The sequence below is a fragment of the Zophobas morio genome, unplaced genomic scaffold (genome assembly GCF_036711695.1).
Source record: "Zophobas morio isolate AGI-343-1 ecotype UQ-CSIRO unplaced genomic scaffold, CSIRO_AGI_Zmor_V1 ptg000046l, whole genome shotgun sequence".
Lineage (NCBI taxonomy): Eukaryota > Metazoa > Arthropoda > Insecta > Coleoptera > Tenebrionidae > Zophobas > Zophobas morio.
In genome coordinates, this window is record NW_026972151.1 from 1013960 (window position 1) to 1035165 (window position 21206).

The following is a 21206-nucleotide window of genomic DNA, read 5'->3' on the forward strand; positions in this document are numbered from 1 at the left end:
TTGATAATTTTGTAGAACATAAACATTATTAATATCTAGGTTTTATTAGTTTACATTTTATACTATAATGCATACTAGAACAGATAACGATGAAGATAAGAAAAACAAAAAAATAGACGAAAAAAGTATGTTTACAATCCATTGTTAACAGCTTTAAAAATTAAATAAATAATGAGCCCTTTAAGTAAAATCATATCATAGAGTAAAAGTAAGGTTGAACCTAACTGAGTGCAATGTTCTTTAACACTCAGGAGATCGTAACAGTAGCATTTAAATATATATGCACATTAAGAAATCGGAACATTTATCATATATTTTCCACATTAAGTCCTGTTATTCATATTTAGAAAATGAGATAGAAAATCAATTGGTAAAGGAAATACAATCGTTGAGTTCTTCTCGCCTGCTATATTATTCAACGTCTGCAGATATCGCAGCTAAAAAATACATATTTGTTAAAATTTTCTGTAGCTATTGTTCTCAATAAATAAGCAAAAATACCTGAATCGCTGACGGTGACTCACTGATAACATCAGCAGCTTCTTTAAGCGCTCTAGAAGCTTTCATTTCACCTTCAGCTGCCACAACCTTAGCTCTAGCTTCACGTGCGGCTTCAGCTTCAGCTGCCATAGCTCTCTGCAACTGCAAAGGTAACCTCACATCTTTTCTAAAATCAAAAATGTTATCAACAAACCCTTACATCATTCAAAAAATTTATACATTTCAACCCTTTCGACCTTCACTCCCCAAGGATCTGTAGCTGCATCTAGACTGGTCTGCATTATATGAGATATAGTTTCACGATCTGCTAAAATATCTGATAAGTTTCGTGTTCCCAATATGTTTCGAAGAGTTGTCATCGCAAGAAGTCTTGTCGAATTACTGTAAAACAAATATTTTTGAGGTAAGTAGATTATGTACCTACACATTTATTCACCTGTAGTTTTCTACTTGAGTCACTGAAAGCAGCGGATCTTGAATTTTGTAGTATACCACAGCGTCCACGCTCACTGTGACCGAGTCTTTGGTGAGAGCCTAAAAATTAAACATGCAAAATGCAGATGATTACGTTAAAAATTACCTCTTGGGGTGGAACATCGAAGGACACTGTTCTTAGATCCACTTTCATGTAGGTATCAACACATGGTAAAATAAAAAATACACCGGGTCCTCTAGGACCTCCAGATCTTAATCTTCCCAAACGAAAGATGACGGCTCTTTCATATTCTTTGACGACCTTAAAGTATAATGGTTTATTTATTCGTTTATCGGTTATGCAGTGTCTTACTTTGAAGCACCAAAATACTGAAAAGGGGAAAGTAAGAATTAATATAATTGAAGATCCCAAAACGGCAAGAACATCAACAGAACCCATGTTTCTGAACTTAAATGTTTTTATCTGACGGAATTAAGGTGGTTTTAGTTATTTATCACACGTACTGACGCCACTGATAAAAGCGAATACGACGATTATACCTTATCAGTACAGTAAAACATAAACACATAAAAATTTTAGAAATGATTGGAATTAGTCTGAACGTGTCTGTTCTGCACCGTCACTTTCCATATTCATTTATTCTCAGCCGTTCAGCTTTAAAAAATTGTTAGTATTTGTCTATAAATGGTGCCATTACCTTAATGGCAATAAGATAATTGTATTTACCAATTAGGTTAAAAGTTATAATAAGCTTTCTTTTACTACGACATATGTATATCCAGTAAATATCTACTAAATACGTATGTCTCTTACCACTTTATCTCGTATGAAAAATTTCGTATGAAACAATGCATTACAGTAGAGCCTACTAGGATGAAGTGATGCAATGATCCACAGATTAAAAGTGTCTAGTTGTATTTTTACTTCCCGAGCGTAAACTAACGAAATATTATATTCGAGTCCATCGGGCAATTAGCTACTTTCATATTTTCTCGATGTGTCATGAACTCTAGAGCATGAAAAAAATAGATCTTCTGTTTCCGTCTGTCCGTCTGTCAGTCAAAATTGTATAGCAACATTTTGCAATTTAATTTTGAATCTACACTACCAAATGCTTTGAAATCTTGCAGACGTTTTATAGTTACCGTAAGCATGATAAATTTTTAATCAAAATATCCCAAAAATTGATGACGTTTCTCAAAATTTTTCCGATTTAATCATATGGAAAATGTACAAAACATAATGACAATTTATTTTAATGTTAAAATCAGGAATGGGTCACCCCATTTTGCTGAAAATTTGGAAATATAATACTATTATCAGTATTACACTGCACCTATGCAAATTAATATATTATGTGTTCTTGCAAAAGTGTTGATGACGTCATAAAAAAATTTGTAAAAGAAAAACTCATTTGAAACATGCGCCTAGAACGTTTTTTACATTTACTTTAATTTTAATACATACCTTTATTTTAACTGATAGGAGTTCTCAGAGAAAAATAAGATTCTCAAAATCAAATTATACAGTTTTTCGAGAAAGGTGGATATATTTTATTATACTTCAAAAGCGAGGGAAGTTCTATCGAAATAACCTTCGGCCAATTTTTTACTTACTTGTAATCTAAAAGCTAACGACAGGATTTATATTTATGTATTTCAGTACTCATGAAAATCATTGAATGAAATATTCTATACCTACAGAATAAGGAATGCTCATGCATACCGAGCGGAATCATAAATCAAATTAAAAAAAAATGTAATTCTGACGTGGGTTAGGTGATGGATAGATTTTATTATTCACTTTTTCTTCGCAACAAAATAATATTCATCCTTAAATGAGAGATCTGTTAGTTTGTATGCATTGTAACCTTCTTTTTACCGCCTTTTGGAATTAGGGGTTGCTTATTCCGAAGCCGTACGACAGATACTATCGTACGGTTTCGCTTATTCCGTCTGATATCAGTTGCTAGAATGGGCGTTCTTTATTCAGTGACGAGACTTCATCCACTCATTTTCATGAGGACTGAAATATATTAAGTAAATTGATCACTATCTCTTACACTATATAGTGTTTTTAACAAGGTTTTAAAAACAGCACTGACATATTGTTTCAATTTACTTGAAATATAAACACTCTTCAACCGCTGGAACGTAAAATATAAACACATACCAGGATACCACAAACTTGTAGAAAATAAAACTGTAACCGCTAGTACTTACAAAATCCCATTTTTAGTCATCAAAATTCAGTTTTAAAAAAAAGGGGCCCTTCCGTTTAGTAGTGAAATCTAACAAACTTCAAACTTTCCGTCTTAATTTCAACCAAAAAAGATTACGCACTCAATTTCACGAATAAAATTTTGATTCTCTACATTATTTATTATTTATTCGATATTAACGATAAGTACCTACATACATATTTATTAATCGCAACCTAAAAAAAATTTTTTTTGTTTTTTGTTTGCATATTTACTTCTCTTAACGTAAGCTCGGAAGAATTTCATGTTGTCTCGATGTTTCATGACCCTAGAGTACGAAAAGTAGGTCTCTCGTTTCCGTCTGTCTGTCGTATGCTTCTCGTCTGAGTCTTTTTTATTGGGCAGCTAATCTTCGAAACTACCAGACCGATTTTTTTCAAATTTTATCTGTATGTTAGGAATAACCTGAAGATGGTAAAAAGCTAAGCAAAGTTTACAGTAGTAAATGTTTAAATTTTGTAGAATTCATACTCCTGCACTTGTGATTTATGAATCCATGTTGAGTTTACACCCTGGACATCCACATTTTTGGGAAAAAAATTAGAATTGTATAACATTTTGCAATGCAACCTTGAAACTATTAAAGTGAAAGTTCTGAAATCTAGCAACCATTGGAGATGATCGTAAAATGTTGCCGAATAAATCCTATCTAAATTATAAGAATATTTTTGTAGAATTATATATACAATCTATTTTATTAATCAAATCAAGAACGGCTAACCCTGTTTTCTCGAAAATTTGAGCTTACAGTACTGTTATTATTGGTATGACACTGCACCTATTCGAATTGATATACGAGCCTGTGATAAAGTGTTATTGCACCATCACAATTTTTCTTAATACAGCAAAAGATGTACATACAGCGTTGTAACTTTCAGGCGAAGAATTTTCTTTTTTACTTCCCAAGCGCAAATCAAGCAAGTTTAATAATAGAGTCCATTGGACGACTTGTCAGTTTTATGTTTCCTCGACGTTAAAAAAGTGATTTCTCATTTCCGTTTGTCTGTCTGTCTGACGTCTATATCCATTTTTATTAGACACGTAATCCCCGAAACTAGTGGGCCATTAATCATCCCCACCAACAATTACATGTCATCTCAGTGAATTCTACTTTAAAATGATTTAAATGTTATTATACAACAATATACTCCTATATGTACTTGTGACGTGAGCTGGGAATGCAATATTTTCTTCTTTTGAATTTCCTTATGTCTCGCGGTTTCTTTTTCTCTAAATTTATTTCGAAATAACCAGGCTCAAATGCATAAGGAAAGACGCCTTCAGTTTTAAGAATTTATACAAACGTTTGTCGAAAAATAGGCAGTAACGCCGGCTTTGTTGCAGCGCCTATAAATCAATGGCCTATATAATGCAGCGTAGCATAGCAGCCAGTCCGGTGTGTAACAGCGTGTGACGTCACGCGATATTTTAAAATCGGTGTTCGTCCAGTATTTAGGATGCTACATTTTGTGACTAAAAACGAAAAACCGATTTTTTAACTTTAGTGTGCCTTTAATGAATTGAGAAAGACAAGCTCCACAAAAATCTGAAAAAAACATCTATAGAGTATCATTGAAAAAAAATTCGATGTCGTATCTGTTATATTTATTTTAATGTACTTATAGAGGTTAACATAAATAAGTAAATATTTAGAAAATCAGTTTTTTTTATTTTTCAAAGAAACGGGAATAATGGAATTTGTTGGGCTGTATTTCAAAGACGAGGGGAGTCCCGTTGAATTATTTCGACAGGACTTTCCTCGCCTGAAATACAGCTTTTCGACCAATTTTTTATTTCTGAAAAACAAATTACAACCGACTTCAGCCTCGATATACTTCTCCCTATTTCCTGCTGTACATCGACGTACGAGTATATAACTAATCCAGGAGTGATAACTTTTTTGTAACGGACGAGCATTTAATGACTAGACAATTCAAGCTTACCCAATCAATTATAGACATTTGCAAGAATGTTGTTGTGTAACAACCCAGTCTTAAAAAGGTCCATTAACATAATCTCTAATATCAAATGGAGACGATGGGTAACCATGGCCGCTTATGGTATAATAAGGATATATTTCCGAATCAGTAGTCATATCATTGTGTCAAAGACTTAGTAGTCTCACGCTCCTATGTGTTACCTTACTTAAACAAATAGATTTAGAGCGTGTGGAACTCTGCCAATCTGTGGGGTAGCATCCTAATTTACAAAATCCATGCTCCGATGGGACTACTAGAGTGGTTTTACTAACAGATACTGTAGCTGCAGCAAAAGTAAGAAAACACATTTAGCTTAACTAAGATATGTTTATATTTTATTTGTATTGAATATTTTTGTAGAAATAACTACACCTTTAAAAGTACAAAAAAAGTTACATGTACAAGTTATTTAAGAAAAATGATATCAAACACTAAAAAAGATCGAAATGAACTAACTCTAAATACATATGTTAGATAAGCCGTAATGCTTAAATGCAATTTTCCACTAATAAAAGGCATTTTTCTTGAGATGAATTAATAATTTCTGTTACCAAAACTTAAAAACTGTGACAGAAGATCTATTGGTAAGGGGAATATGATAGTTGAATTTTTCTCTCCTGCTATATTATTTAACGTCTGGAGGTACCGCAACTGGAAGAAATATATAACATTTTTAATTATCCACAATTCCCATTTACAACAAAAATACCTGCAAGGCTGATGGGGACTCACTAATAACATCAGCAGCTTCTTTTAACGCTCTAGAAGCTTTCATCTCACCTTCAGCTGCTATGACCTTAGCTCTAGCTTCACGAGAGGCTTCACCTTCAGCCGCCATAGCCCTCTGCAATTCCACCGGCAACCTCACATCCTTTCTAAAATAAAAAAAATCATCAACAAACCCTCACATCGTCTAGAGCATTTTTACATTTCAACCCTCTCTACCTTTACTCCCCAGGGACCCGTAGCTGCATCTAGGCTAGTTTGCATAACATGAGATATAGTTTCACGATCTGATAAAACATCTGATAAGTTTCGTGTTCCCAAAATGTTTCGAAGAGTTGTCATTGCAAGAAGTTTTGTGGATTTGCTGCAAATGCAAACATTTTTGCCAGAAGTAAATCCTGTGAAAATGTATTTACCTGTAATTTTCTACTTGGACCACAGAAAGTAGCGGATCTTGAATTTTGTAATAAATCACAGCGTCTACTTTTACTGTGACGGAGTCTTTGGTAAGAATCTAAATATTAAAAATACACTGGACAGGCAATTTCTGTTAAAATGTAATTACCTCTTGTGGTGGAACATCGAAGGAAATTGTTCTTAGATCGACTTTGATATAAGTATCGACACATGGTAGGATGAAAAATATACCGGGTCCTCTAGTACCTCCAGATCTTAATCTTCCCAAACGGAAAATAACGGCTCTTTGAAATTCTTTGACGACCTTAAAGTCTAACTGGTTATTTGTTCGTTTATTGGTTATGTAGTGTCTTACTTTGAAACACCAAAAAATTGAGAAGGGGAAGGTAAGAACTAAGAGAATCGAAGATCCCAGAACTGCAAGAAACTCCACGCAACCCATGTTTTGTCAACTTAAATGCGGTTAATCTGGGAGAGTTCATCTCATTTTAGATATTTATCGCATGTAGAATAGTGATAGTAATAGTAAAAAGATACATATATATATACGGCAATTTTTTTAATTAGTTTAAATCTGCAAATCCTCTTCCCGTATTCATTAATTTATTTTATTTATGACTATATGCAGTCTTTCAACAAATAATTTTTTTTCTGACATCTGCGTTTTACATGTGCTATATATCTAGCCGTTATTTTTGTTTGGATGCAACATTTTTTGCCTTCCGAATTTTACCATCAGAACAGCTTACATTAGCTTACTGTACAGAGAGAAAGAAAATCCGAAATAATGATGACGCGAATAATAAGAATGTTAATTAACCTTTGAGCAAAAACTTAAAACATTGTTAAATAAAAATAAAATTTGTAAGCATGGTTTTTTATCTACTTTGTCTTTCCTTTTTCATTTTGTACAAAATTATTCGTAATACATGAGTGCAATAAAAGCAAGGGCATTATCTGAGTTGTGGAAACGCACGAGTACGTATATTAATTATTTTTCTCATATAAATTACAAAATTTAATCTGCAACCGCCAAATATGTTAAAAAAATAAACATATATAGGAGTAGATATTAACTTAGACGTGTACAGTATAAAACAACTTGATACATTTCGTTAAATGAGTCTTTAAAATACAAATTAAAAAGTTGTGTTGGGACACCTGTATATTTTAAACACCAGTTTTCTTTGTATTGTGTTTTTTGCAAATCGAAGATTTTTAGCAAGGTTTTAATAACAACACTTACTTAATAACATCAGTCTGCTTGAAAGATACACACACATAACAGCTGGCACGCAAAAGAGTCACACATTTATATGTTCCAGGAAAATATATTACGCGCTTTTGTTTCGTCCTTCAACTTTAAGATGGCTCAACTACTTCAAAAGCATTTGAAATCGGGATAGTGTTAGTATGAGATATTGCGAACAGAGGGTAGGTACAGCACTTTCTTCACAGCAAATGTCAAATGTGAATTTATTTCAAGGTTATTTTATAGTAACTAATAAAGAGCGATGTGGTGAGTTTTAAAGACTGTGTAAATCAGTACATGCGTGCACATGAACAGTGCGGTAGGGTATCGATCAATTGGTTGTGTTTTTCAGGTGTAATAAACACCTATATTTAGGCGGCAAATACCCATTGCACATGTCGAAAATTTCGAGCGAACACTTGTCATGTATAAAACGCTCGACCTTGATCAGAGTTCGAACAAAGTTTAGACATTTAGATATTTATTATTACAGAAATCACCTATTTACATTGATATTTTAATAACATAGAAATTAAAAATAAGCACAAAAACTAAAAGAACTAATATTCAATTTATACATAAAGTGATGAACCTAACTAAATTTTACCTATAACAGACAAGAACCATAAAGATTTTGAAGACCCAAATAAATTAAATGAATTAGACGAAGCAAACTTATTTCCTAATTCCATAAATCTCGTAATTGCATGATTTAAAGATAAATTAGTTTTCGATAAAGGCACCCTAAAAATTTTAAAACTACGAGTGCTACTTACATCAGAATGAGGAACATAAAAAGATAATTTTGACAATAAACATGGTGAGTTTATATAAGAATTAACAAGCCCGTGGAGTACACACCCATCTGCTAAAGTCCTCCTCTAATCTATTCTAATGATACTTAAATTAATGCAACGAAGAAATTTTTTCTGAACTCTCTCCAGCAAATCAATGTCTACATCGAAGTATGGATGCCAAAGTGGCGAACAATACTCCAATTGAGATCTGACTAAAGAACAAAAAAGGGTTCTTAAAGAGGAAGTCCTCATAGCTTTCTTGAATATATGTATAATTGTAGTGACTCTTAAATGTTAGTTTCGAATCGAAAATTACACTAAGATCTTTTATCTCATTTACAACTTTTAAGGGAACATTTTCTAAACTGTATGTGTATATAAATGGATTTTTCAAGTTACAAAATGACGTAGCGTAGCATTTGTGAGTATTCAAAAAAAGCTGGTTATTCAGACACCATTTACGAAGTTCAGCCAAGTCGGAATGTAAGGCCAATGCATCTTCTAAAGAACGTATTTGTTTGAAAATTTTAAGGTCATCCGCAAACATTAAGAAATTAGAATATTTAATACAATCTTCTAAATCATTAATGAAAAGCAAGAAAAGAATTAGTCCGCAGTACGACCCTTGCGGAACTCCAGATGTGACGCCAAAAGTTTGAGATATAAAATTTCCAGTCTTAACTTGTTGATATCTGTCCGAAAGAAAGGAATGCAACCACTTGATAGTGTCTGATCTAAATCCGAGATGCATCAGTTTTGAGATCAAAACACTGATTGACTCTATCAAAGGCCTTAGCAAAGTCCGTGTATATCGAATTAACCGGTATCTTTTCCTGAAAGGATTCGCTAATAAAAGAATAGTAAATCAGCAAATTAAATAGGGAGGATTTGCCTTTAGTAAAACCGTGTTGTTAAGTACAAAGAATCGAAGAAGACATCCATTGTAGTTGTACGGAGACTATTTCATGCAGGATCTTTGGGATTACCGACTGATTACAGACTCCCCTGTAATTTTCCACTTTAGTTTTAACACCAGATTTGAAAATTGGAGTTACATAGCTATGTTTCCACAAATCTGGAAACTTAGATTCACAAATAGATGATTCGAACAACAAAAATAATGGTAGTTAAAATGTAAATACAGTTTTTCAAAACTATACTAGGATTCCATCCGGACCTGGCGAGCAAGTTGTTTTAAGATTACTGATGGCTTGAAACGTCGGAAATAGTAAATTTTAAGCCATTGTCAAGGACATTTACACTATTCTGCTCAACACAATCGAAGTTAACAGTAGAACTGTTTACGTAAACCGAAGAAAAATATTCTGCAAAAAGGTTTGAATTATCAAATTCATTGTCAGCTGATTTATTCCCAAAAGACATATAATTAGGTATTCCACAGTCTTTGTTATTATCCCGGATAAATTTCCAAAAATACTTTGGGTCACATGCCATACTAGCATCTACCTTAGTATTGTAAGAATCAAAAAGGCTTTGATTAAGATCTTTAGTATTCAATCTTAGTGTCTTAAAATAAAGATAATCTTCAAGTTTACTAGACTTCTTATACTTGGAATGGGCTAACTTCTTTTGTTGAGACAGATTTCTAAGGTCGTTGTTAAACCATCTAGGATAATGTTTATTGATTTTATTGGTTTTCTTTGGAACACAATGATCAAGGGCATCAAAAAGAATGTCGTAAAAAAGAGAAACTTTTTCGTCCAAAATCAATTCATTAAAGCATGTTGCCCAATCAACAGATGCCAAGAAATTATTTAAAGAACAATAATCACCATTACTAAAGTCGAACACAACTGAAAAGGTAAAAAGCTTTCAGAATCATATGAAAAAGACCAGGCATATCCATTAATTGATGACTACTTATACATATTAGACAAGAGTTCAAGTTGTGTACTCCTATGAATTAAAACTGCCTCGCCGCTCTTTAGTAACTAAGTTTCTGCATTAGCTATAGTTCGTAGACATATCTGTTACAGGACATGTTATGATCTACTATCGGTAATATTCCTCCTCATGTACTTTCGACTCCAATGTGAGTAGGTATTTTGTGACTCCAATTGAACGTGAAGCATTGAGCTATTTTAGTTTATTTTCCCAAAACACGACCTTATCGACGAAATACACTTTTAAAAGTGAGTGCAATAGTTTAATTTTTATCCAGGATGACAACCCACACATTTCGCCAAAATTGTAACATGGAACTCTTTGTTGTGGTTTTTTTTTTGGCGGAATGCGTTCAAATGCAAAGTAGTGAACTTTAAGGTTAGATCAAAATGCAAAGTATGAAGATCACACTGTTTATTTTTCCAATTCTGGGGTGGGAAAACCTGAAAATCAGCTATAAAAACCATCTCCAACTTTCAAAAATGAAATCAAATCTTCCATATCGATACAAATTTGATAGTGAATTCTTGGCCAAAGAGGTCTTATCTGAACAGTATTATACAGGATTATTTTAAATGTTTCTTACCTCGCACGTGGATTAAAACAGTTTAGGTCTATCTATTTACGTGCTTTCCACTTTAGTTTAAGCCACCTACGATGTAAAACACTTTTATAACAACCCTGTACTTTATGATGATATTAAAGTTTATCAGACAATATACCAAATTTTGCACAGATTCTTTGTCTCATTTATCGTTTGGATATCCATTTTTCGCGCAGTTGTTGGTCCCTAAAATTTTGCATCACGTCACTTCGTTACATTTTTTTTTACATTTCGTGTCAACAAGTAACTAGAAGGTTCTTTTTATCGCTGTATACATATATTTTTTTAATAATAAAATAATTTTTTAGAGTAATGTCTTAGGGCATCAAAAAGTTCAGGGCTCCTGGCGATCACTGCGTAGCCGGGCGGGCCAGACCGACGTTGTAATGGCACAATTTACGTTGTAATTTTTAAACTTTTTACGATTTCCTAGAATAATAAATTATGGTTACATATACTACCAATTAGTGTTATTTGCTAAGATTTGGAATATGTATTCACATTTCAATTTTCAATCCGAAATGAAACCTCTCATTCCTACCTACATCTGCACTTTGAGTGATGCTCTAAGCAGGGGTTTTCACACTATCGTCCCCTTAGTTGTGAGTTTGGCGTAGCACAGGTACTGAACGAAATCATTAACGCTAACATAATGAAAGCATTTAATTTTATTGAACACTAACTGTTACTTGTAGCTCCGCTTGCGAACTTTCATCCCCAGTTTTAGCCCCTTAAGGTTGAAATTTCCAAAACCATTTTCTTAGTGGGTGCTTACATTACACATTGATTAAATACATATAGATAGACCCATGCTATTGTTTGGAGCGAACAGGCCAACGGCCGGCGAACAAGAGATGGCGCACCAACAGTCGGCCGTCAAACGCCGGCGAAAAGCTTGGACACCAATCGCGCGCGTAGATAACCCAAATCGCAGCAACAATACATTTAATAAAGCTACCACTCGACAGAGGGCGACGAAAACAATGTGTAAAAATCTCATAGTAACCATTTATATAATTTGCAACGTTGCCAGATGAGCCTAGCACAACTTTGCCGTTATTTCTAGTCGATTAGATTTTATTTCGTTTAAAATTTTCTGGTGAATAAATGGAATTATTATAATGAATAAACAATACAAACAAATTATTACTTGTTATTTTAAATATTTGTTAGTGTTGATGAAAACATAAATGGTAATTAAAGTTATTCTAAATACGGTCCGGTCCGGTAGCTCAAATTTTACAGTACGAGTAATATGTTTCAGGACGAGTAGGTAGCCGAGTCTTTAATTTCGAAACGAGTACTGCGAAAAGAGTTACCGGACGTATGTTGTTATGTATTTTATTTCATACTGTCAACATACTTTTTTATTCGATAATATTATTATTATTTTGAGAAAAAATCCAAATCGAGTCACTTTTTCTGACATCGTTAGCAACCGCTCTTTGGTAAATGTTTTAATTTGTTTATTCGTGCAAATCAGCATCATATGTTTAAACACATAGTACTTATAACACTTTACAGGACTTATTGTTTTGTATAATCCGACTCGATGGACGAATGTTTTGTGCAATCCGTCTCGAAGGACCAATGTTTGTGCAACTCGGCTCGTCCTACCAGTATTTTTTGTAATCTGGTTGATACGACAATGTGATACCGAATTGTACTTTGATATTGCTCCAAGGACCTTTGTTTTCTTGCGTGCGAGATAATAGACAGCGTTCGGTTTCGATGTTTAATACAGGACGGTTACAGAAGTACTAAATTTACATTTGTATTTACAATAACAGGTAAAGCAAAAGAGACCCAAAAGGGTCAGTGGCCGCTTCCGGAAATGGAAGACTTGTCCTTTTTGGCCACGGAGGTAGAAGAGTGTCTCTTCTACCTCCGTGTTTTTGGCTCAATTTTATCGGACTTGTCCGTTTTTTTTATTTTACCGGAATAGTTCGATCCAGTAAAACGTCAAACTTGACATAGTATGAAGTAAAATAAATAAATTTTATTCAATTTTGACATGTAAACAAACGTTTATTTTGCCGTCAGTAGGCCACTAAAGCTTTGGTTTATCCGGTAGCACCATAAAATTTTTAAACCGCTAGCGAAATAAAATTTTTATTTTGCTGTTTTAAAACCATGGTTACCATTTCTGTAATTTCTCCAATGCCTTGCTGCTCTTTCCATCTAGGGAACTTTTGATACACTTTCTGATTTGCTCTTTTTTGGGAGCAAGTTTTGCCGTTGGAATCTTGCATGATTTTGCAATTTTTCGATAATTTTAGTTTGCTTAAAATAAACAAACACCGTCGCCAGAGTCACATACTACACACACACACACCTGATATTGTAACCTTTTCTTGAAAAATCGGTAATAAATTCAGTGAAACATCTTTGTGCCTTAATTCCTATTGGTAAACTGGGATTTTGAATAGAGGTCGCAGGAAAATTTTGTATGGTTTTATGGTTTATTTACATAATTTTCTTATTTACAATGAATGTTTTTGATATATAATACAAGTTCTTGATATTATTTATTTTAATTACATTTAATAAACCATAAAACCACAAAAATCTTTTTTTAACACAAATTATATTTCAATAAATTTTCAGTAGCGAATTATTATCGATACACTTAATTGTATTTACATCATAAAATTTATTTATTTTACTTCATACTATGTCAAGTTTGACGTTTTACTGGATCGAACTATTCCGGTAAAATAAAAAAAACGGACAAGTCCGATAAAATTGAGCCAAAAACACGGAGGTAGAAGAGACACTCTTCTACCTCCGTGGCCAAAAAGGACAAGTCTTCCATTTCCGGAAGCGGCCACTGACCCTTTTGGGTCTCTTTTGCTTTACCTGTTATTGTAAATACAAATGTAAATTTAGTACTTCTGTAACCGTCCTGTATTAAACATCGAAACCGAACGCTGTCTATTATCTCGCACGCAAGAAAACAAAGGTCGTTGGAGCAATATCAAAGTACAATTCGGTATCACATTGTCGTATCAACTAGATTACAAAAAATACTGGTAGGACAAGCCGAGTTGCACAAACATTGGTCCTTCGAGACGGATTGCACAAAACATTCGTCCATCGAGTCGGATTATACAAAACAATAAGTCCTGTAAAGTGTTATAAGTACTATGTGTTTAAACATATGATGTTGATTTGCACGAATAAACAAATTAAAACATTTACCAAAGAGCGGTTGCAAACGATGTCAGAAAAAGTGACTCGATTTGGATTTTTTCTCAAAATAATAATAATATTATCGAATAAAAAAGTATGTTGACAGTATGAAATAAAATACATAACAACATACGTCCGGTAACTCTTTTCGCAGTACTCGTTTCGAAATTAAAGACTCGGCTACCTACTCGTCCTGAAACATATCACTCGTACTGTAAAATTTGAACTACCGGACCGGACCGTATTTAGAATAACTTTAATTACCATTTATGTTTTCATCAACACTAACAAGTATTTAAAATAACAAGTAATAATTTGTTTGTATTGTTTATTCATTATAATAATTCCATTTATTCACCAGAAACTTTTAAACGAAATAAAATCTAATCGACTAGAAATAACGGCAAAGTTGTGCTAGGCTCATCTGGCAACGTTGCAAATTATATAAATGGTTACTATGAGATTTTTACACATTGTTTTCGTCGCCCTCTGTCGAGTGGTAGCTTTATTAAATGTATTGTTGCTGCGATTTGGGTTATCTACGCGCGCGATTGGTGTCCAAGCTTTTCGCCGGCGTTTGACGGCCGACTGTTGGTGCGCCATCTCTTGTTCGCCGGCCGTTGGCCTGTTCGCTCCAAACAATAGCATGGGTCTATCTATATGTATTTAATCAATGCATTACATGAGACACCTACTGTCCAAATTTCACGTCTGCGTTAATTAATCAAACTGTAGCGGAACAATAACACGTCGGTAAGCGTTGAAAAGATAAGTCGTCTCGTGGTGGTCTGGATGCTTGCCCGAAATGCAAGAGGCGTGGGTTCAGTTCCCACCAAGGTAACATTTTTCTCCGCTTACCCACAAAACCTTTACATACAACAGCTCCGCTTGCGTGAAGGTCACCATTAAGACAAATTATTTTTCACCCTCTGATAAGGTAAATATAAATATTCAACCCCCCTTTCTCCGTGAATCCGTCTGTCTTAAAAACTCACGGAACCCTCGTACAAACTTTCATCTCTATCTTACTCGCTTAAGGGTGGAATTTCCAGAAATGCTTTCTTAGTAGGTACTTACCTTACAAAAGGAATCTATTACTATTGTTCAAATTTCATGTTTCTAACTTCAGTAGTTTAGGTTCTGCATTGATGAATCTGTCAGTCTGTTAATCAGTCAGGACAAACACTTTTATATGTATATATAGTTAATGAGGTTGTTAAAACAACAGATTGTTCCACAAAATCAATTTTATTACCTATCATTGCCAACGGTGTCTACATTTTATTTTTAATATATTTTTAATGCATGAGGAAACAATACATTCTATGTCGAAATCACTACTGGATATGGGTTGAACTCCAGTGATTTGAGAAATCACTTCTTGTTCTTCATTTTCAGTTATGTATTCGAGGGGCGGTTGGTGCCGGAGGGCACAAGGGCACGTCCCCCCCAAAATTACAACGTCTGGACATGGTAAAATAATAATTTTCAGTATTTAAAAAATTATCCGGAAATTTGTGTATTTTTTTATCTCTCTCCACTTGTATAAAATGTATCAAAACTTACATCCATAAATCCACATACATCTAAAGACGTATGTTATTTCTGACGAAATGCTGATAAGAGCCGGGCACAGAGATCGAGAATCATAGCTGATTTAGATGTTTTGTTTACACCACTGCCCTAAAAAACACACCTCCTCACAACTGGACTGCGGACCCATTCCAACCGTGCTCTGCGGGTTTTAATTTTCATTCTGCGCGAACACGTACGATAAATATTCTTGTATAATCTTCTCGGTAATACAGACATTCGGAAACAACTACACACCGCCTATATCTAATACTATTAAACGAGCAAAGTTTGTATATATATATTTATATATATATATATAATGGGTTTCTCGAAAACGGCTCTAACGATTTCGATGAAATTTACAGGTTAGGGGTTTTTTGTGTCAAAAAATCGATTGATCATAGTTTTAACTTCTGAAAATTACAGCTTCATGCATTTTCAGCAATTTTCAGGCAGTGAATTATATTTGTTGCTAGGCAACTTCAGATGACACTACACGAACACGAGATTGTTTTATAAGAGAAGTTTGGGTGACAGTCTGACAGTACGTTTGATGTACCTTTTTATCTTCAATTGTACGTACCGAAACATACTCCACTGTATAGCGGACGTTAAAATTCACCTTCTGAGGTGAGAAAATTAACGGAAAACTAAAGAGTGAGCGGATAAAAGGCACACGAAAGTACGTTGGATTGAGATTATTTTGTCAAGCATTCATTTCAGAGGTTTCACGGTCGGAGTCAATGTGTGATCGTTTTCCGGGATGGGACCGTGTTATTTGAGTTTTTGGGCTCAACGTTTCGCACACTTTCGTAAGTCGCATCTTCGGGAGCAGGGTTTAGATTGAGAAATTAGGATTAACGCAAAAGAGCACGGTAACTCAGTATGATAACCACACCAGAGGCGAAACTCTTCTGGCAGTAAGAATGTAGTTGTGACCTTTTTCTAGAGTCGAGAGAGAGAACTAGGAAAAAAAAAGAACGACAGAGAGAAAACTTGGGTAACAAATGAAATTGTAATAAATGTCAAACAATAATTCCAGTTTTCTGTTCTTTAATCTCTACATGTCACTTATCACTGTTTAAAACAAAGACTGCTTATGGAATTTCTTTTTTAATGTGTATTTTTAATTAGCGCGTCTACTTCAAAATGCATACTATACGCATATTTATCTGTCCTAATCTGATCTAATACTACCAAACGAGCCGAGTGAAGCTCGGTCAACCATATATTATTAATAATATTCGGGTACATACGCAAGGGTCGACAAAAATCGCCATATATTACGCCGATTGATAATGTGCATAAAATTTTGTGGAGTGTTTGAACTTGCTTTACCTGGACATGACGAAAGCAGGGAATCACAAAATCCAGGTATATTTCAAGGTCTGATTGATTTTACGGCTGAATTGGACTCTGCTTTATCAATCATTTGAAAGAAGCAACGGTTTTTAAAGAAACGCCTAAAACTTTTCAAAATGAACTTTTAGATGCCATCAACGTAAAGTTTTAACCGAAGGCAAAAAGGTACATGGAGAAATCCTTTTTTACTTTTATTGAATGTATATTTTTGTATTTATTGCCGTCGCCAATTTCGTCTACCAATTGGTAATAACAACCTGTTTTATATCTTCATAGTTAACTCATCAATCAAATTGTGTCCCTCCATTTCAAAAGGTCACGAGCCGCCACAGATGTATTCATAACCACCCTCTTCGGATTGCATCGTCCAAAATACGTATGTTCCTTTTGAATTTAGTCATTTTCCACGTTTTTGCATGTTTGCATACATTTATCCAATTTTAAACTGTTATTTCATTAAATCTTTGCCTGGCCAAATTGTCAACATCTCGTAACTTAAACGGGAGATTTTGTGTTGCTACCCAATTTTTTACCATGGTCCAAACCTTTTCTAATTGATTTAATTCAGGATGATACGGTGATAAACGTAACACAGCATGATCATGTTTCGTCATGATATTATCCAACTTATAACATGGATTTTTAATATAATATATATCATAAAACAAAATATTATAGTTATTTATGTACCAAGGGCACAAAGAAGATGTTTATATTCGAGGGCAACGTTTACAAAATCGAGGGCCTCTGGCCCGAGATTTATAAACATCAAGTTGTGCCCGTGGTGCATACAAACTTTTATTTTTCACGAGAAAATCTAAAAAAAAGACTAATTTCTACAGGGTGCCGCATCCAAGTCTGGATATAGGGAATTAACATGGGAATTGGTTTTTATTTTATAATATCTCCCCAGATCACTTTGAAGCTATTATTGAGTGATGCCTTTGTGGAGGTCGAAGAGGGCTATCGGCCAGTATTTTTTTCAAATCGTTGCATCGCGCTCATTCACTGTAAAAAGGTTTTAAAAATGGTGTTTTGAAATTCGCGCCCAATCCGATTTGTCGCGAAGTGTTCCGTCGTACTGTCGAAGTTCGGCGATCGCGTCTTTCCAATAACCATGCAAAATCCAAATGTCAAAGCGAAATTAGAAATTATTCTCATCAGAAATCAACGAACAACTCAAACTGAATTATTTTATCCAGTGTGATGATTATTGTAGGACAAATTAAACGGAATAAATGCAGAAATTGGTCCATTCATTCGTCATAGTGCGCGACCCCGTCAAACGGGCCATTTCGAACTACACTGAGACCGTATCCAAAAAGCCCGAGATGAAGACTTCGAGCAGCTGGTCTTCCTCAAAACCCCATCAAAGTCCATCGGCAGTATTGTGACATTTTCTGGGAGCCATCAAGCTAGGAATATACACGCACTGCCTCACTCAGTAATCACTGAACGACTCAAATTGAATTGTTTTATCCAATATGATGATTATTGTAGGTCAATTTAAACGGAATAAATGCACAAACCGCACCAAATATTTTATTAGGTTATGTTGCTGGTGCTGGTCGAGTCTTTATTACTAAAATCTCATTAAAATGCCATGTTCTACTGCGATTAGATGAAAAATCGAGGGCCCGCTTTTCTTATTGTGTGATGATAAGATTTACCATCAAAACAGCTGGCGCTTTTGAAGAGGACCTTTTAATGAACCATTTAGATAACTACAAATAACAAAACTTAACAATTGTTGATGAATTAAGTAGTGAAATATTGTACGAATCTGGAGAAGTATTGCACTATTTTCAAGAATTGCTCAAAAACACTGCTCTCAGCAGCTGTACAGTAAGTAAGCCGATCTTCAAAACTCCTACACGTGTTGATCAGCATTTTAGTTGAAATCTGAAGACAATATTGCTGGACTGCTTGTTTCAGCGCTTCTCTGTTTGTATAGCTTGTCTGAATGCAGATGGTCGTGAAGAAATCTCCAAAGAAAAAATTTCTCAGGGGTTTAGATCTGGCGATTGCACAGGCCAATGGGGCGGTGCAAACTTTCCATTCCAACATTGCGGAAAAATACTGGTTCAAATAAACAACATTTATGCGAGTTGTATGGCTGGAGATTTGGTCCTGGATGTAAAAGACCTGCTGCAGATGCCGCACCCTTCGAGTCCCAGGAAGTATTTGCTGAGCTAGCATATTATTCTACTTCTGAGCATTCAATCCGAATTCGATGAAAAAAGGTGCAATGACATGATGTCCTAGAAGCCCCAGTCATACACTGACAATTGCACGCCATTGATAACGAAGGTCATGGACCACGTGAGGGTTGTGTAATGCTCAAATTTAATCGTTCTAACGATTATAACTTCCCTTAAGACCAAATGAACGTCAGTAAAACAAATGTTCCTCAAAAACTCTCCATCAGCCTAGATTCTCTCAAGCGTTCCTTCGTAAAACTCTATATGTGAGAAGTAGTCTTCAGGCTTCAATTTTTTGTCATGATGCTTTTTGAAATTCTTCTATCTCATCTGTTTAAGATCCCTAGAAAACGTCGTGCCCACCTGATTTTATGTAATTTTTATCACCTTTGAAAATAAATGTAACTTTATTTTGCGAAATATTATTTTTATTTTTGTTGTTGTTAACACAATAAACAAATAAAACAGTAATACAAAACTTTCTGAATCCCAAAACACATTCGTAATAGAGAAAAATACTTTAAAATGTTGATGAGTCAATGTTCTACATTTCTCTCTCAAAAATTTCCTGTAATGAAGATGTTTCCTGGAGGCAAAAAATCCATCCCTGCTTAACGAATGTAAAATCAATTGACTTCCAATCTTTAGTGATTCCAAAAAAAAGGGGGAAATTTATCCAAATTACCTACTAATTAAATTAACCGTTGAAGAACATGCAGGCCCCCGCTTTTTCATCTAATCGCAGTAGAACATAGCATAACCTAATAAAATATTTTGTGCAGTTTGTGCATTTATTCCGTTTAAATTGACCTGCAATAAATCATCACACTGGATAAAATAATTCAGTTTGACTTGTTCGTTGATTTCTGATGAGAATAATTTCTAATTTCGTTTTGACATTTGGATTTTGCATGGTTATTGGAAAGACACGATCGCCGAACTTCGACAGTACGACGGAACACTTCGCGACAATTCGGATCGGGCGCGAATTTCAAAATACGATTTTTAAAACCTTTTTACAGTGTATGAGCGCGATGCAACGATTTGAAAAAAATACTGGCCGATAGCCCTCTTCGACCTCCACAAATGCATCACTCAATAATAGCTTTAAAGTGATCTGGGGAGATATTATAAAATAAAAACCAATTCCCATGTTAATTCCCTATATCCAGACTTGGATGCGGCACCCTGTATAATTAATTAGTAAAAAAAAAAATTTACGTGGCGTTGATTTTGTTGTCAAGGAGATTCTATGTTTATTGCAAACACGGCGTCTATTCACGGTGTCAACACGTATATTTTCGACCGCGGAAATGAATGAGGAAAATTGTGAAATTCCAGAAAACATTGTGAAGAAAGCGCAAAAAGCCAATGAAAATGTGTTACCTGGAACATCAGGATCCATATATGAAAAAGAATACAAAATTTTCCTTAATTGGAAGATTAAGAAGTGGCTTACTTCCAAGAATTGGTGAGTTATTCTGTTTATAAAATAATTATTTAACTGTGTTCTTCATTTTTAGTCAGAAAAATATTCACCCAGTTCCTTATGGTGAAAATACTCGATGGTCAAGACAACTTTAAGAGTAAACGACAACATAGACCTAGTCGGCCATGCATAGACATTTCTAATTATCATCGTTTGACATATTTCAAAAAAAAACCCAAAAGGTTATGTGGCAAAAAAATCCCGAGTTTTGACTGGCGAACAAGTCATGCAATTTCTAAAAGATGCTTCCGACAACAGATATTTACTTCAGAAGGTAAACTAAGTTATTTTTTGATGATTGTAATTAATTTAAATACGAATCTTTTATGCTGTAAAGGTAGTTGGAGGATGAGTGAACACAATTCAAGATTTTTATATATTTGGTGCTAGCAGAATGGAAGCAGTGGCAGAAATAATTCCAATAGAGGCACGTCCGAAAAGTTTAAGTTTACCTGAATAGCTTGGTATGAATAGCAAGTTTGTAAATTGTAATTTGTGTCTTCGTTATTA

At 34.4% G+C, this 21206-nt stretch overlaps 2 protein-coding genes and 1 long non-coding RNA gene across 3 annotated transcripts; 1 reads left to right on the forward strand and 2 right to left on the reverse strand.

Annotated features, from left to right (window-relative positions):
- Positions 1–25: 25 nt before the first annotated feature.
- LOC135142018 (band 7 protein AGAP004871-like) lies at positions 26–1427 on the reverse strand. Its single transcript, XM_064073651.1, has 6 exons — positions 1289–1427; positions 1082–1237; positions 938–1035; positions 721–882; positions 502–667; positions 26–437 (listed from the first exon to the last, which is right to left on the reverse strand). Exons 1-6 carry the CDS (start codon positions 1373–1375, stop codon positions 324–326), a joined length of 783 nt encoding a protein of 260 aa, XP_063929721.1. The 5' UTR covers positions 1376–1427; the 3' UTR covers positions 26–323.
- Positions 1428–5578: 4151 nt separating this feature from the next.
- Positions 5579–7723, reverse strand: LOC135142017 (stomatin-like). The gene is made up of 7 exons (XM_064073649.1): positions 7566–7723; positions 6675–6787; positions 6468–6623; positions 6319–6416; positions 6105–6266; positions 5886–6051; positions 5579–5827 (listed from the first exon to the last, which is right to left on the reverse strand). Exons 2-7 carry the CDS (start codon positions 6759–6761, stop codon positions 5711–5713), a joined length of 786 nt encoding a protein of 261 aa, XP_063929719.1. The 5' UTR covers positions 6762–6787; positions 7566–7723; the 3' UTR covers positions 5579–5710.
- Positions 7724–20422: 12699 nt separating this feature from the next.
- Positions 20423–21119, forward strand: LOC135142400 (uncharacterized). Its single transcript, XR_010282513.1, has 3 exons — positions 20423–20678; positions 20731–20970; positions 21034–21119. It is a non-coding gene; the product is annotated as an uncharacterized LOC135142400 (long non-coding RNA).
- Positions 21120–21206: the final 87 nt, after the last annotated feature.

Coding starts and splice junctions, on each gene's coding strand:
- LOC135142018 (XM_064073651.1), bottom strand. CDS start 1,375: ATGGGTTCTGTTGATGTTCTTGCCGTTTTGGGATCTTCAATTATATTA. Junction 1,036..1,081: donor TCGATGTTCCACCCCAAGAG/GTAATTTTTAAC, acceptor TTTAATTTTTAG/GCTCTCACCAAAGACTCGGT. Junction 668..720: donor AAGGTCGAAAGGGTTGAAAT/GTATAAATTTTT, acceptor TTTTGATTTTAG/AAAAGATGTGAGGTTACCTT.
- LOC135142017 (XM_064073649.1), bottom strand. CDS start 6,761: ATGGGTTGCGTGGAGTTTCTTGCAGTTCTGGGATCTTCGATTCTCTTA. Junction 6,624..6,674: donor CAATTTTTTGGTGTTTCAAA/GTAAGACACTAC, acceptor TTAGACTTTAAG/GTCGTCAAAGAATTTCAAAG. Junction 6,417..6,467: donor TCGATGTTCCACCACAAGAG/GTAATTACATTT, acceptor TTTAATATTTAG/ATTCTTACCAAAGACTCCGT.